Here is a 13,107-nt window from a genome sequence, read left to right on the forward strand (position 1 = left end):
AGGCTTCCTCTCAGCTCTTTGCCGCGCTGTGCAGGACGGCTGGGTGGTAGACAGCGTCGGGCTCGCAGACATAATCAACAAAATTCAACGAAATGATTCCATGCTGACGCCCGTATATTTTAATCGATGAGTAAAACGGTGGGCCTTTGCAACAAACCCACGCTGACTGTTGTTTGCTAAGCTAACAACAATCGACGACTCGGTCACAGAACACATGCCTCTTTGTGTCGCCTGGTAGTCTCCCCCTACTCACGGCGGCGGCCCGACCTAATGGATACCGGCGGAAGTGAATTGGATTCCAGCATGGCCCAGCCGGAAAACCCTTGTCTCATCGTGGAGGACTCCCAGCCGGACAGCGTCGCCTTAGAAGACGACCCCGAGGACAGCTACCGAACTGTGCTTGCCCGGCGTCTGTCAAACCTGCAGCCTAACGCCTGTAGCCCCGTCCTGGTAAGAAACAAGTCAAACGTGACGTATTGCTGGTCATTGCTATCATACATACACTTACATGAAAGCCCTGTTCTTTTATATACAGTGGCGTCAAACGAATACAGCCTGTTAGTGGTGACTTGTTAGGCCGCAGGGCGTTGGTGGCTAATAGTGATATTATTACTTTAGGTGCACCTCCCCAACCTTTCAATCTCCAACAATGCTGTCTCTCTAGAGAAAATCATGTTTGAAAAGGTACTGTCCTAACCATTGACATGGCTTAAAATGATGCATTGCAGTTGTGAAACAATTGTTTTTTTAACAATAAAGGTAGTGTGTTATTTACTTGTTAGCGTCAAACAAAATGGCATTGTTCCGTGTATGTATTGTGTAGTGTACGTGCAAGAGAGCAGACTGTATTTAGCATTTATCATTTCTGGTTTTTAAATGGAACCATATTTTAACCCTTTCTGGGACAGGGGTCTCTGGAGCGGACAGCTATTCAAAAGTAGACTTTTAATAATTTAAATAAATATATATTAGCCACTGTTATTATTATTTCAATCTTATTTGTTATTTTTTAATATTCTCATCTCTCATCCGATTTTCTGAACCGCTTTACCTTCACTAAGGCTGGGGGTGCTGGAACATATCCCTGCTAACTTTGGGCCAGAGGCAAGGGGGGGGGGGACGACGACGACACCCTGGATTGGTGGCGAGCCAATAACAGGGCACAAAGAGACAAAAAACCATTCATGCTCACACTCATACCTAGGGGCAATTGAGAGTGTCCAATCAGCCTACCATGCATGTCTTTGGAATGTGGGAGGAAACCGGATACCCCGAGGAAACCCACGCAGGCCCTGGGAGAACATGCAAACTCCACTCAAGTGGACCAACCGGAATTTGAACCCAGGTCCCCCACTGTGAGGTCAACGCGTGAACCCCTCAGCCGCCGGGCTGCCCTTTTAATATATTCTTGCGTAATTTAAAATAATTAATTGATAAACACATTCCATAAGAACACAGCCAATGAAATGAAAATCGCATCTCATTTTCTGAACCGCTGGAGCTTATCCCAGCTGACACCGGGCCAGAGGCGGGGTACACCCTGAATCGGTGGCCAGCCTATCGCAGGACACAAGGAGTGTCCAATCGGCCTACCCTGCATGTTTTTGGAATGTAGGAGGAAATTGGAGTGCCGGGGGGAAACCATGCAGGCCCGGGGAGAACATGCAAACTCCACACAGGTGGACGTGACCTGGATTTGAAACCAGGATGCCCGAGCTGTGAAGGCCGATGTTGTAACCACTTGCTCCAACGGGCAGCAAATTAGATTTGTTTTTATCCCCTCCTTAAAAGTAATTAATTGTGATAAATCTGAGAAATGTTCATTTAAACTGGGAAGACAGGCTGGCTGTAAATGGTCATGTTTCTGTGCCATTAGTGGTGCTAGACATCTGATCCATTTTGGCTGAAAGGATTAAATGAATTTCCAGAGAAAATAGATGGGATCTCTAGCACTATCAATGGCAGCCAATGAGTTGTTGCTCCATACGGGTTAAAAACTATGAAAATTCTTAAATTATGCATGAAAGGTTTAACAATGTTTTTTGTGAACTCATACCTGTCAACATCGGCCAATTGCTCACCTTATTAATGATTGCAATCCACCTTATTAAGCTATAATAACCATACAAACACAAAGCAGCACTTTTTTTACTTACAGAGGGCACACTTAAAAGTCTAAAAATTTCCCCACAGTGGACAAGGTGCCCAATCAGTTGGTGTGCCTTTTGCGTGCACTAAATTCATATCTAGTTTGAGATGACGTGTCATACAGTAATCCCTCGATTATCGTGACTTATATTATTGTGATTTCACTACTTTGCGATTTTTTTCTACTATTAATTAATGATTAAAAAAAAAGTTTGCAACCAGAGGACACGAAAATTGCGGGGAAAGTTGGCATAAGTCAGGGTATCGCCCATTCTCCGCTGTAATGATTGGTTCTAACCGTACCATAGAAGAAGAAAGCAGTATAAATGCCTTTCTGGACACGCGCGCCGGCCGGTCTTTTCTGTTCCCTGCGTGTAGCGTTTAGCATTGGGTACAGAGAGTGAATTCCAGCTTTCTTTTTTGGATTTTACAATTATACACCCAAATGAAAAACTGCTCCCAAGCATCCAGAACCACCCAGTGCTTCATTTGATGCAAAGAAAACATGGAATATGAGGACATTTGCTGAAAAAGTTCAGTTGCTTGACATCCTGAGAGCGGTGAAAAAGTATGTTGATGTCACGCACCATTGTGGCATCATTGAATCTACCGTGCAGTGCATAAAAAAAGAAGAGGAGACTAACATTCAAAAGACGGCTACATTTTCATTTACAAGCGAAACCAAATGCGTGGTAACCACGAGGAATAAAAACCTCGTCAAAATGGAGAATTCCCTCTCAGTCTGGGTCTCGCAATGTAGTGCGAAAAACAATCCTCTGGATACCAACATCGTCCGAACCAAGGTCAAGAACTTGTATGATTGCTTAGCTCCCGACGAAGACACAGTATACGAGCCAAAGCCAAGCACCAGTGCCGCGAGTGACCCTTGTGAATTTTCACAAAGCAGGGATTGGTTTGAAAAATTCAAAAGGAGGCCTTGCTACCTGTGTACTGGATGAGCAAGAAAAAGCTTGGATGATGAAAGATCTCCATAATGAGTGGTTTTATAACTGCTTAATCCCGAACACAAAGGTGTATACCTTGCCGAAAGGGGGCTGGATTTTACAATTATCGACCAGTTTTTTTGGTTTATACAATCATCAACCTATTTTTGGGGGGGATTTCAAACATGAACCTAATTTTTTTGGACTATTTCAAGTGGACTATTTTCAATGTGAGCAGAGCTTTTAAAATATTTACATTTTTTTATATATAGATTATAATTGGATATTAATACATTAGTCTTGGTTTGTTTATAGTTGTAATATTCAATAAACATACAATTTTTGATGAACCGACTTGTGTATTGATGGAAAAAGCATGTAAAGCAAGTACTGTGGTAGTTATAATACTGGTGACCATGTCTGGTGTACATTAACCGTGACAATTAAGGGATTACTTTATTTACATAGTGAAAAGGTGGAAGCGGCTAGTGCACGTGTGCATATCATGCTCAAAGCTTGACAACATTAGCAATCGACGATGATGTTTACGTCTGTTACCAGACTGAGACGATCCGGATTGGAGCCAAAATGGGGAAGACGGTCGGTTTTCCAAAAACATGCTTTTTTCAAAAAGCATTTTTTCCCGTACAAAGGTTGTTACAGGGCGTACACAATTTGAAATGATCAAAAAACGTGTAAAATACAGGAAAACATATGAGTTCACATGTGAGTTGCTTGTTGGCTGGTCATTTCACGATATTGACATTTACTGAGCTGCCATCCTACCCCATTTCAGGAGTACTCTTGTCCCATTTCCGGAGTTTTTCCCGAAGTGAATGCAATTCACGTAAAGTTGATATAAAATGTAAAAAAAAATAATAATAATTCTAATCAAATTGTTATTATCATGTTCTTACATGAATTGAAAGTGTTTTTGCAAACAATTGAAAAAGTAGAAACTAATGAAAATAAGTATAACAAGTGAACACAATATAATTTGTTGATCATTTTTTGGCAAACTCAAATTTCCACAACATTAACATACTATTGCAGCTGGTCCCTTACCCGCACACTTGCATGTTGTGCAATGTGTAAATGTCGGTCCTTTTGGAGACAGCTTCAACATGGGATATTTCATTGAATATGAACCAATAGACTTCTGCGAGTCAGTTTTTTTTTTTTATGAGAAGTTTCATCCAAATTGCCATTCATTTTGCGCTTATCCCTATCAGGCATATTGATAAGACTTACAAGTGCCTTGTGATACTTCCTTTAGTACTTTCAGGGTCAGGGTTAGTATAAAAAGTGAACAAAGCTGGGTTTCTGGGATTTTTTCAAAACAAGACTGGTGGTTTATTCTGCCTTAATAATAAGTGTGACAAGCCCCAAGTGGTTGACAAAGGAAATGCTGCTCTGTACTAAGGAAACGTATGTAAACTTTTGTCCTCCAAGAAAATACAAATGACCTGAGGATTTGGACTTCTTAGTGCTCTTTAAATACTTTTTTGTGAATGGGAATTTTTTGACCTTGAAGAAAGTAACATCTGAGGTAAACATTTAACAGTTTTAAATAATTTTGCTAATCCTGACTAAACTGAAACTGGAAAGGCTTAGTTGAATTTGACTTCATACAGTGAGACAAAAAATAAAATGTTTTTGCACAGCGGATGTAAACATCTGGCTTCAACTGTATATAAATAAATGATTTTCTGCTCCTAGTTTTTTACAATCTAAACAAAGGGTGTCAAAATGTATTGTACATCTATCATCATTTGAATTCAGCCGCGGTCCGTGCATTTTCTGGCGACGCCTTCAGCGAATAGATCCAACCCTCAAAAACTTTATTATATACTATATTTTATGGCTATAAAACCTACTGCAGCTACAGCTGCGACACATGAAAAATAATCAATAATACCCTTATACAATTGAAATATTATTTAGGAATATAGCTATATATTACTCACAAAAACCTTTTTAACTGTACACAATATTCATCCTTTCTTCCTTTCCTATCGCCATCGAAACTAATGCTGAATGAAAGTCCTGCCGTTTTTCTAGCATACGTTTTTATTCGATTTAGTGCTGAAAATGTTCGTTCCCGGTTGTGACAGATTTGCTTGCTTTGGAGTTGTCCGACCTTTCTTAATGATGTCCATCTTTTTAAAATGGCTTTAAAACAACACAACAATATATTTGCTTGTGGAGCTCGCTCTAGGTACAGTTTGGTAGCTCTGGCTAATCCACTATCACTAGCCATTCACAGTTGGTGAAAGCGATGACGTATCCCTATGCCTGCGAGAAGGCAATGACGTGTCCCTACGCCTGCGACAAGGCATTGTGGTTTTGCCAACTCAAAATCTGATTGATTAAAGCAACAGTCTTATCGACGCTTGTTTAATGCAGCAGAGCCTGCAGAACTGATTGTGAAGGCCTTGAGGCAGATTTCTGACCCTGGCAACAAATAATGGCTAAAATGTGATTGGTTAAATGCTTCAATATGAAAATGCACATCTGGAAGCAGTACAACCAGGGGGAAAAGCAACGAACGGACAATTTGGAATTATTTAATAAGTATTGATGGACAAAATATAATTTGTGATTCAGATATTTCTTAGGCCAGCAGATAGGCCTTGAAGGCCCTGACGGCCGCCACTGTTTGATTTTGATCCTAGAACAAACTCATGATTTACTTTCTCGGGCCGCACAAAATGATGCAGTGGGCCAGATTTGGACTCCGGGCCGGCACTTTGACACGTGCTCTAAACTCTAGATATGTATCCATATTCAATATATTTCTGAATGTGCTTGAATGAATCTTTGCATCACAAAAATGCCTTGTCTTTCCAGGAGTTGATAGCGTCACCACCAGGAGGTAGAACCTCTCAGACTGATAGCCAATCTGGAAGCTACCATAGCAACGGCCAGGCTGGTCCTGGTTAGTTTTTCTTTTTTTCAATAACAATTTTTTAATCCATATTATTTTTCTTTGTTTGTTTATGACATAACCTAAACAGTTGTCATATTTGTTTATCTCTAGGCATTGTTGCTCTGCCTAACATCAGTTCAGAATGCCAAGAAGAGAGTCAAGAAGAGAGTCAAGTTTTCTTCTTCAATCCCCCTCAAAACAAATTAAAGTAACCAACAGCTAAATATATAACAAACATCTCATGCTTATTCAATATTGTCTAATTCATTCCTTAACATTTCAGGGGCAATTTGCCAATTGATTCTGATTCCACAACCTGTGTTCCAGCTGAAGGTACGAGCACTAATGCCATTTTTAGGACAGAATAGCACCGAACACAAATGTGCGTCTTCTGTTTTGCAGATGGAAACTCGCAGTTTGGTTTCCTTGCACTTTCTCAGAGTCAGGATCTTGTTATTGATGAAGTGAACAGTCAGAAGGGAGATGAGTGTGACAAGCCCCAATTAGCCAGTGAGACACACTCCAAATTAGGTATTAACATCGCAACGTCACAGGATTTGCTACGCAAAGTGGTCAGGTATAACCATATAATCCAATATAACTTTGTTTTGAAATGCAACCATTCATCTGCAATGCTCTTGCCAATCAAAGTTTCTGTACCTCCATAAGATCTGAGGTGAGCTCCAGCAGCCAGTCAGGTCAAACATTAAACGTTCAGGTGCTGCTGCACTCACAGTCTCTCGCTGCCACTGATGATGTAGGGCAGCGCGACCTTGAAGTAATGTCATCTCAGCAAGACATGTTTGATGATGACAAGACAGGTGAGTCCATGTACTAGATCAGGGGTTGGCAAACCGGTCCTCGAGGGCCGATGTGGCTGCAGATTTTTTTCCTAACCGATCCAGCACAGACTTTGATCAATGAGATTTCTGCAGAAAACAATAAGCACCTGACTACAACCCACTGATTATGGGTTAGAATGAACCCACACTCACTGCAGCCCTTTGTGGAATAGTTTGCCCACCCCTGTACTAGATGGTCAGGCAAATATTCACATTCATGCAACTAAATTCACTTACTAGACTTAATTCTCCTCTGAGTACAGTAGACAGTACTGTGTCTGAGCCAGAGCAACAAGTTTGCCCGGCTGCAACACCATCCCACACCTTGCAGCTCTTACATCTCTCCGGACAGAGAACATCGGCACAACAAAGTTTATCCCAGTAAGTCAATGTGGTAGTGAGCACACTAAGACAAACCCAATGCCTAAAAAAATTGAAATGGCAAACAAACTATAAAAATGAACGCAATGATATGAAGGTAACAAATCACAACATTTTATTTTAAAAAAAAACAGCAAAGATGATGCAAAATTTTAAACTGAGAAAATGTATTGTTTTAAGGGAAACTTTGATTTTAAATTTCATTCAATCAAACAAATCTAAAAAAAAAACGAGAGGTAGTAAAACGAGGCTGGAAAGACGAGGCACATTAAACAAACAGATGAAAAGCCAAATGGCCATTTTTTAAGTCAGGAATAAAAGGAGTTCTTACGGTTGTCAATTAGTGCTTCCTAAATAGGGGGGTGGGTCCTCCAGTGAGGGTGTGAAGTGATACCTCGGAGCCTGTGATTTAAAAAACTTACTTTTTCCCGGACTAGAATAAAGTGTCATTCCACATTCACTCGGTGGTTAGCAGTGGTTAGCAGTGGCACGCTCACTGTCAGAGTTTGCTCAGAGTGTATGGCATTGACGAAGAACAAACAGCACAAAGTAAAACTATCCAGTCAGTCAGCGACACGATGGAAAGAAAGGCAGAGTAATCCAGATAGAGAATCAAACATAACTCCACTGAGTTAGATGAGTCATTTCTCTGACGGACCGGTACCAGTACCCGGGCCGGCCCGGTGGTTTGGGAAACCTGCTCCAAATTGCCCTTAGGTGTATGTGTGAGCATAAATCACCTGTCTCCTCGTTCCCTCCAATTGACTGGCCTCTACTTTAAGGTGTACTCCCGCCTGTTACCTGTATTTAGATGGGATCGGCTCCAACACCCCTATAAACTTCGTGATGATAAGCGGTATGGAAAATGAATGAATGTTTCCATTATGATGATACATTATCCCAGTTAGAATTTTCATTTATATTATATTCTGAATAAAATATTGAAAATTAGACCTTTTACTTCACATTATCCCATAGAAATCTGGTTTGTAGTAAATACGGTAAAAAAATCACCTACATTTATTTTTCCCCATCCTAGAAGCTCTGTTGATTATGTCAGCCCGACACCAGACAACTTTCTCCACAGTGCTTTGCTAATCCCTAACTCACCAACTGTCGCAGACAGCCAACAGGGTAACACTATATTCCGATTTTATCTGTATTGGAAGAGCTAATTTGTGAGCTAAAGCATTTGCTTTGTCAGGTGCTGATGATCCCATGGATACCAGCCAGCCTCCAGAAGAGCTAATGAAGGAAGTGCCGATGGAAACCGAAGCCTCCTCCAAAATGACACCACCCACCTCAACTCCTGTATCACAGAATTCTCCTGGTTTTGCATTAGAGAAGCCTCTCTCTCAGCCCTCACAGCCCGAGTTCTCACACGTAAGTGCCTCATTTAATATCTCTAATCTGAAAGGATGTTTGCTTGTTTTTGGACCATTATGTGCCATTATTAATGCCCTTGTACTATTCATGAATGTTTACAGGTGGCTTTTCTCCTGAGGACTGTATAAAAACATATTTTCTGTAGAGTGCAGTGTACGTGGATAGGAACATTCAGTCCTTTTCCCCAATTTAAAACATTCCTTACTTAGTAAGGACACTAGTCAGCGGTCGCCATATTTGTGCAGCTAATAACTAGAGTCATAGTAAGTTACTATGACTAGTTATTAGCTGCACAAATATGGTGACCGCTGACTATTATCAGCTCACAAACCCCCGGTCTAAAACGACAGTAATTTGAGAGCAAGAGGTATTGCTGTTATCTTAGTTCATGCAGCATAAGCCGACAATGACATGCTTTGGGTCGAGAAAATATTAAGAAGTAGTAGGTGGAGGCCCCAAAATGTATTTATTTCCATAAATGTCCCAAAAGAGTTACGGTGGGTTATCCCCAGTCAACCAGTTTCACGGGGCTCCAATTGTGGGCTCAATAAGAGAGCGGGATGTCAGGGTGGAAGTCCCCAAGTGTAAACGATGGGAGTGTTTTGCCTCATTCATCACAACAGTCTTGTTCCTAAACAGTCTTTTACTACCAGTTTTTCACAACTTTTACACAAATACTTTTTAGTGCGCCTTATAGTTGTGAAAATACGGTACTCAGTTTTGTATTAATGAGTATGCCCTTTAATGTCTCCTGACACTAATTTGGGGCGGCTTTTTTTTAGGATGTGTTTGTCGCAACAATCAGTCAAAAGGCTCCACAACCATCTGTCAACAAGACTCCGTCCTTTTCTCTTGAGTCTTCTCAACTGGAATCAACTTCTTTTTCAATGCCTTTACAACTTTCTGAGAACATAAACAACAGCAACAATGCTCAAGAACTCACTGACGAAATAATAGAGGAATCCCAGGATACACAGATAGAAGAACTGGAAAAACAGCAAGATAGAGTCGAGACTACCAACTCGGTGGTGTCATGCCCTATTCAGACAAGCGAGTGCAATGACATCCAGACTGAATCACAAAGTGCCACCAGTCCCAAACCTTGTAATCCAACTCCTTTTTTGAATGTGAATGTGAACGACTCTGATTCTGTCCAAGAGACAAGTCCGCCGAATATATTTTTTCCCCAGTTAAAGTTAGAACCTTCAGAGAATGAAGTGAATGCCAACAGATCTCTGTGTGAACCTCCTTCGGATGTCACACATAGTCTGGACTCACAGCCAGCGATCTCCCATGTGTCTGTTTTGGATCCTGCAAAGAGTAACATTTCCTCACAGTCACAGAACTCTGAATTAGATAATAGTCACACCGTCAAAGTACAAAATGATGCACCTGTAGAAGTCGAAGAAGCACTTACCACAGAGGAAGTAGCTATGGACAAAGAGAGCACTGTGGTAGGCAGCGTTAAGAATATTACTTTAGTCCTGTCTCAAAGCAAGCTCACGTCTTCCGGTGATAAGGATAAGGTAATAAGTGCAGACGGAGACAAAATTATTGTCACGGTTGGTGAGAGCAACGGAGTTGCGGAAGCTAATCCCAAAACACTGTTGGAACTCCCAGAAGACAAGAGTCCCCATTCAAACACAGGCAATGTTTCTACATCCACAAATAGCCTTGAACCAATGGTGCAAGAAGCAGAGGGACACAAAGATAAGAGCTTAAGTGATAGCTCAGGAGGTATAATGACTAATCCAAAGATTCTTATTAGCTACGAGCATCTTTACATCATTTTTCAGATCTAACCCGATTTTGTTTTTATACAGAAATGTCCTTCCATTTCACATTGCCTAAAGATGGTGAATTGATTGGTCCAGTTGTTGGAGTGACACCTCCTTTAATTAATGAGCTAAAGAGGACGCTCAGACACAGCACTCCCATCGGTGGGTTTCTGTCAAAGACACCATACATACCCACATTATATATTAAGTCGCAGCATTATTTTCTATCTGATCTTCTTTGGTATTCCTTTCTTACCAGAGACTTTCAATGAGAAGTCAGAGGCTCCCATTGGTGCTGATGAGGTGATGGCAGCCAATGACGGCATTTCAGAAGTATGTGGGGACGACTCAGCAGAGAGGGGAGACAATAGGCTGAGTTTGAGAATGACATTGGTGACCCCCGTTGAAGAGGGAAGCTCAGAACACTTCAGTCTGCAGAGTAAGCAAAAGGCAATCATTGAAACTTATTGCAATGTATTTTAACTCCCGCTATTAAATCCTTTGCACGTTGCACGAAAGAAAATTGGTGTTTTAACTCGAGAATTAAAAATGCCTTTTTTTGCGATAGACTGCATGTTGGGTGCTTTTAGTGTCGTTTACAATCTGTAAAACATTCTTAAAATTGACATCTGATTCTCATAGTCTTAGTCTGCCCAGTAACCATTAAATGATTTCCCATACCGCGTCCAAGCGGTCAGGGTTGTAGTCCCAGATTTCACATCCCAAATGAAGAAAGTTCAAGGCCTCTGCTGCTGAGTATATTGTAGCTATGTGGTTACCATGTAGATGCTCCACTCACTCATTCTCAGTCACAACTCTTCCCCTGCAGAACCAGCACTATCAGAAGAGGATGAACCTGTTGCAAATGTCTCCAATGTTGCCAAGGCTGAAACCAGGTACGTAGACAGCAGTACATTACAGTGGATCTTTAGGTTTTAGAACGTCCCGGAGTAATGCTTCTGATTTCGAACAAAAATCCAGAACTCGAATACCACCAACAATTGCCACAAAAAGGCATAATGCGTGGTCTGACTAGCTGACGCACGACGTGCTTTGTTATTGTACATAACGCAGCCTGTAAGCAGATTTACTTACTGTTTTCTTCATATTGAGGACTGCATTAATTCACAATCATGGATCAAAGAAGGCAAATGGAAATAGTGAGGCTGTGGGGTTGTAAAAAAGGAAAGTTATACATTTAAAAAATATATCTTTAAGAGCCTAATTTTTAGGCTTGGAATGCATTATTTCTTTTTCGATTAATTGTAATGGGGAAAATTAATTTCGAACAAATCACTTCTCAAACAGCCTTCTCGAACGTATTGTGGTCGAGGAGAATCAAGGAACTACTGTACCAGCTCACTGTATTTGAAATACAAGTACTTTTGTTTCATTTTTTAAAACAACAAAAAGTTACATGTAGAGTTTGTTCTTCCATTAGTCCGTCAGTGTTCAGTCGTGTCAGGCAAGTGCACAGACAGAAGGAAGCTGAGGAAGATGATGGCTGTCTGCCTGAAAGCATAAACATACCTGTTGCAAGGTAAGAAGCTATTACATTTTTTCTTAAACCAATGTGCATGATTACCAAAGAAACCGACTTGTAAATATATACAGAAGAACTTTCCGATATAATTTTGGTATCTTTTTTTTGCTTTAAATGGTTGCTTGAATACATAGTTAATTCCCTGTGATTGTGGTATTGTATCTACTGTTGTTTTGTATTTTAGTGAAATAATTCGTCTTGTCTTTGTGTACTGCATGTGAAATAAGAGACCTACTTTTGCCTGCTAGGCGGTGGGGCATACGGTTATTTTTAGAATTGCCTGCATATACATGATTTTCCCCCAGGAATCAGCGTTAAAAAGGTCTTTATCCCTCAGAGAGCAATTCTTGAATCTGCTACTTGGAAGTCGTTTTTATATTGCGGTCAGTTAAAAAAAAATCTATGATGAACAGTTATAAAGAAAATTTGTGGAAGTTGATTCATAAAGTGAACATATTAAGCCACATTTACCTTTTTGGTGCAAGAAGGCTCTTTAATGATTTTTGTGGTCAGTTTTCAGTCCAAAAGGACAACTGCAGTATTTCGTTCTCTGACAGACTTCTATTGTTAATGTTCTCAATTTTCTCGGTTCTGTAGGGGAGAGGTGTTAACCTCTCCATTAAGAAGCCCACAGACTTCATTACTAGGATGTAACAGCCTACTTAATGGCCAATCAGAGTCTTTGCAAGAGGAAGTAGTAGTGGTACCACAGGAGCTCCCGCAAGAAAAGCAAGCTGAGCCATCAGTAGAGAAGCAGGGACTAGAACCGACTGTTCCAGAGCAGAAAGATTCATCCGAGGAAACAGACAGCACTATTGCTGCGAGCCCTCCTAACAAGGTACTTCAGTCACTATACATACTTAAATGCCCAAATATTTACTCTATTTGATTTTTTTTGGTCACTCACAGAAGCTTCTGAACAATTAAGTACAGTTTCACATTGCTTTGGATCTCATACAAAATGATTTTGTGAAACTTTCTAATTTTGTGTCTTACAGTTTTGAAGCACATACAGTTGTGGTCAAAAGTTTACAAACACTTGTGCAGAACATAATGTCATGGCACTCTTGAGTTTCCAGTTATTTCTACAACTGATTTTTATCTGATGGAGGGATTGGAACAGATACTCCTTTGTCACAAAAACATTTATGAAATT

The 13,107-nt window shown here is 40.6% G+C and overlaps 1 protein-coding gene across 3 annotated transcripts in view; it reads left to right on the top strand.

Moving 5' to 3' along the window:
• Nucleotides 1-13,107, top strand: part of tp53bp1 (tumor protein p53 binding protein, 1) — a 22,587-nt gene continuing 9,480 nt past the window's right edge. For 2 of the 3 annotated variants that reach the window (XM_077712870.1, XM_077712871.1), the window contains exons 1-15: nt 1-450; nt 5,943-6,030; nt 6,133-6,229; nt 6,305-6,354; nt 6,424-6,598; nt 6,691-6,842; nt 7,127-7,244; nt 8,284-8,378; nt 8,449-8,627; nt 9,413-10,367; nt 10,454-10,570; nt 10,668-10,847; nt 11,238-11,304; nt 11,850-11,948; nt 12,549-12,789. In XM_077712870.1, coding sequence (XP_077568996.1) covers nt 271-450; nt 5,943-6,030; nt 6,133-6,229; nt 6,305-6,354; nt 6,424-6,598; nt 6,691-6,842; nt 7,127-7,244; nt 8,284-8,378; nt 8,449-8,627; nt 9,413-10,367; nt 10,454-10,570; nt 10,668-10,847; nt 11,238-11,304; nt 11,850-11,948; nt 12,549-12,789 — 2,793 coding nt within the window. In that variant the 5' untranslated portion in view covers nt 1-270. Of the gene's footprint in view, nt 451-551; nt 685-5,942; nt 6,031-6,132; nt 6,230-6,304; nt 6,355-6,423; nt 6,599-6,690; nt 6,843-7,126; nt 7,245-8,283; nt 8,379-8,448; nt 8,628-9,412; nt 10,368-10,453; nt 10,571-10,667; nt 10,848-11,237; nt 11,305-11,849; nt 11,949-12,548; nt 12,790-13,107 lie in introns of those variants that run through there. The other variant, XM_077712872.1, reaches the window with a different exon arrangement.

Source organism: Stigmatopora nigra, chromosome 3 (genome assembly GCF_051989575.1).
Source record: "Stigmatopora nigra isolate UIUO_SnigA chromosome 3, RoL_Snig_1.1, whole genome shotgun sequence".
Classification (NCBI taxonomy): domain Eukaryota; kingdom Metazoa; phylum Chordata; class Actinopteri; order Syngnathiformes; family Syngnathidae; genus Stigmatopora; species Stigmatopora nigra.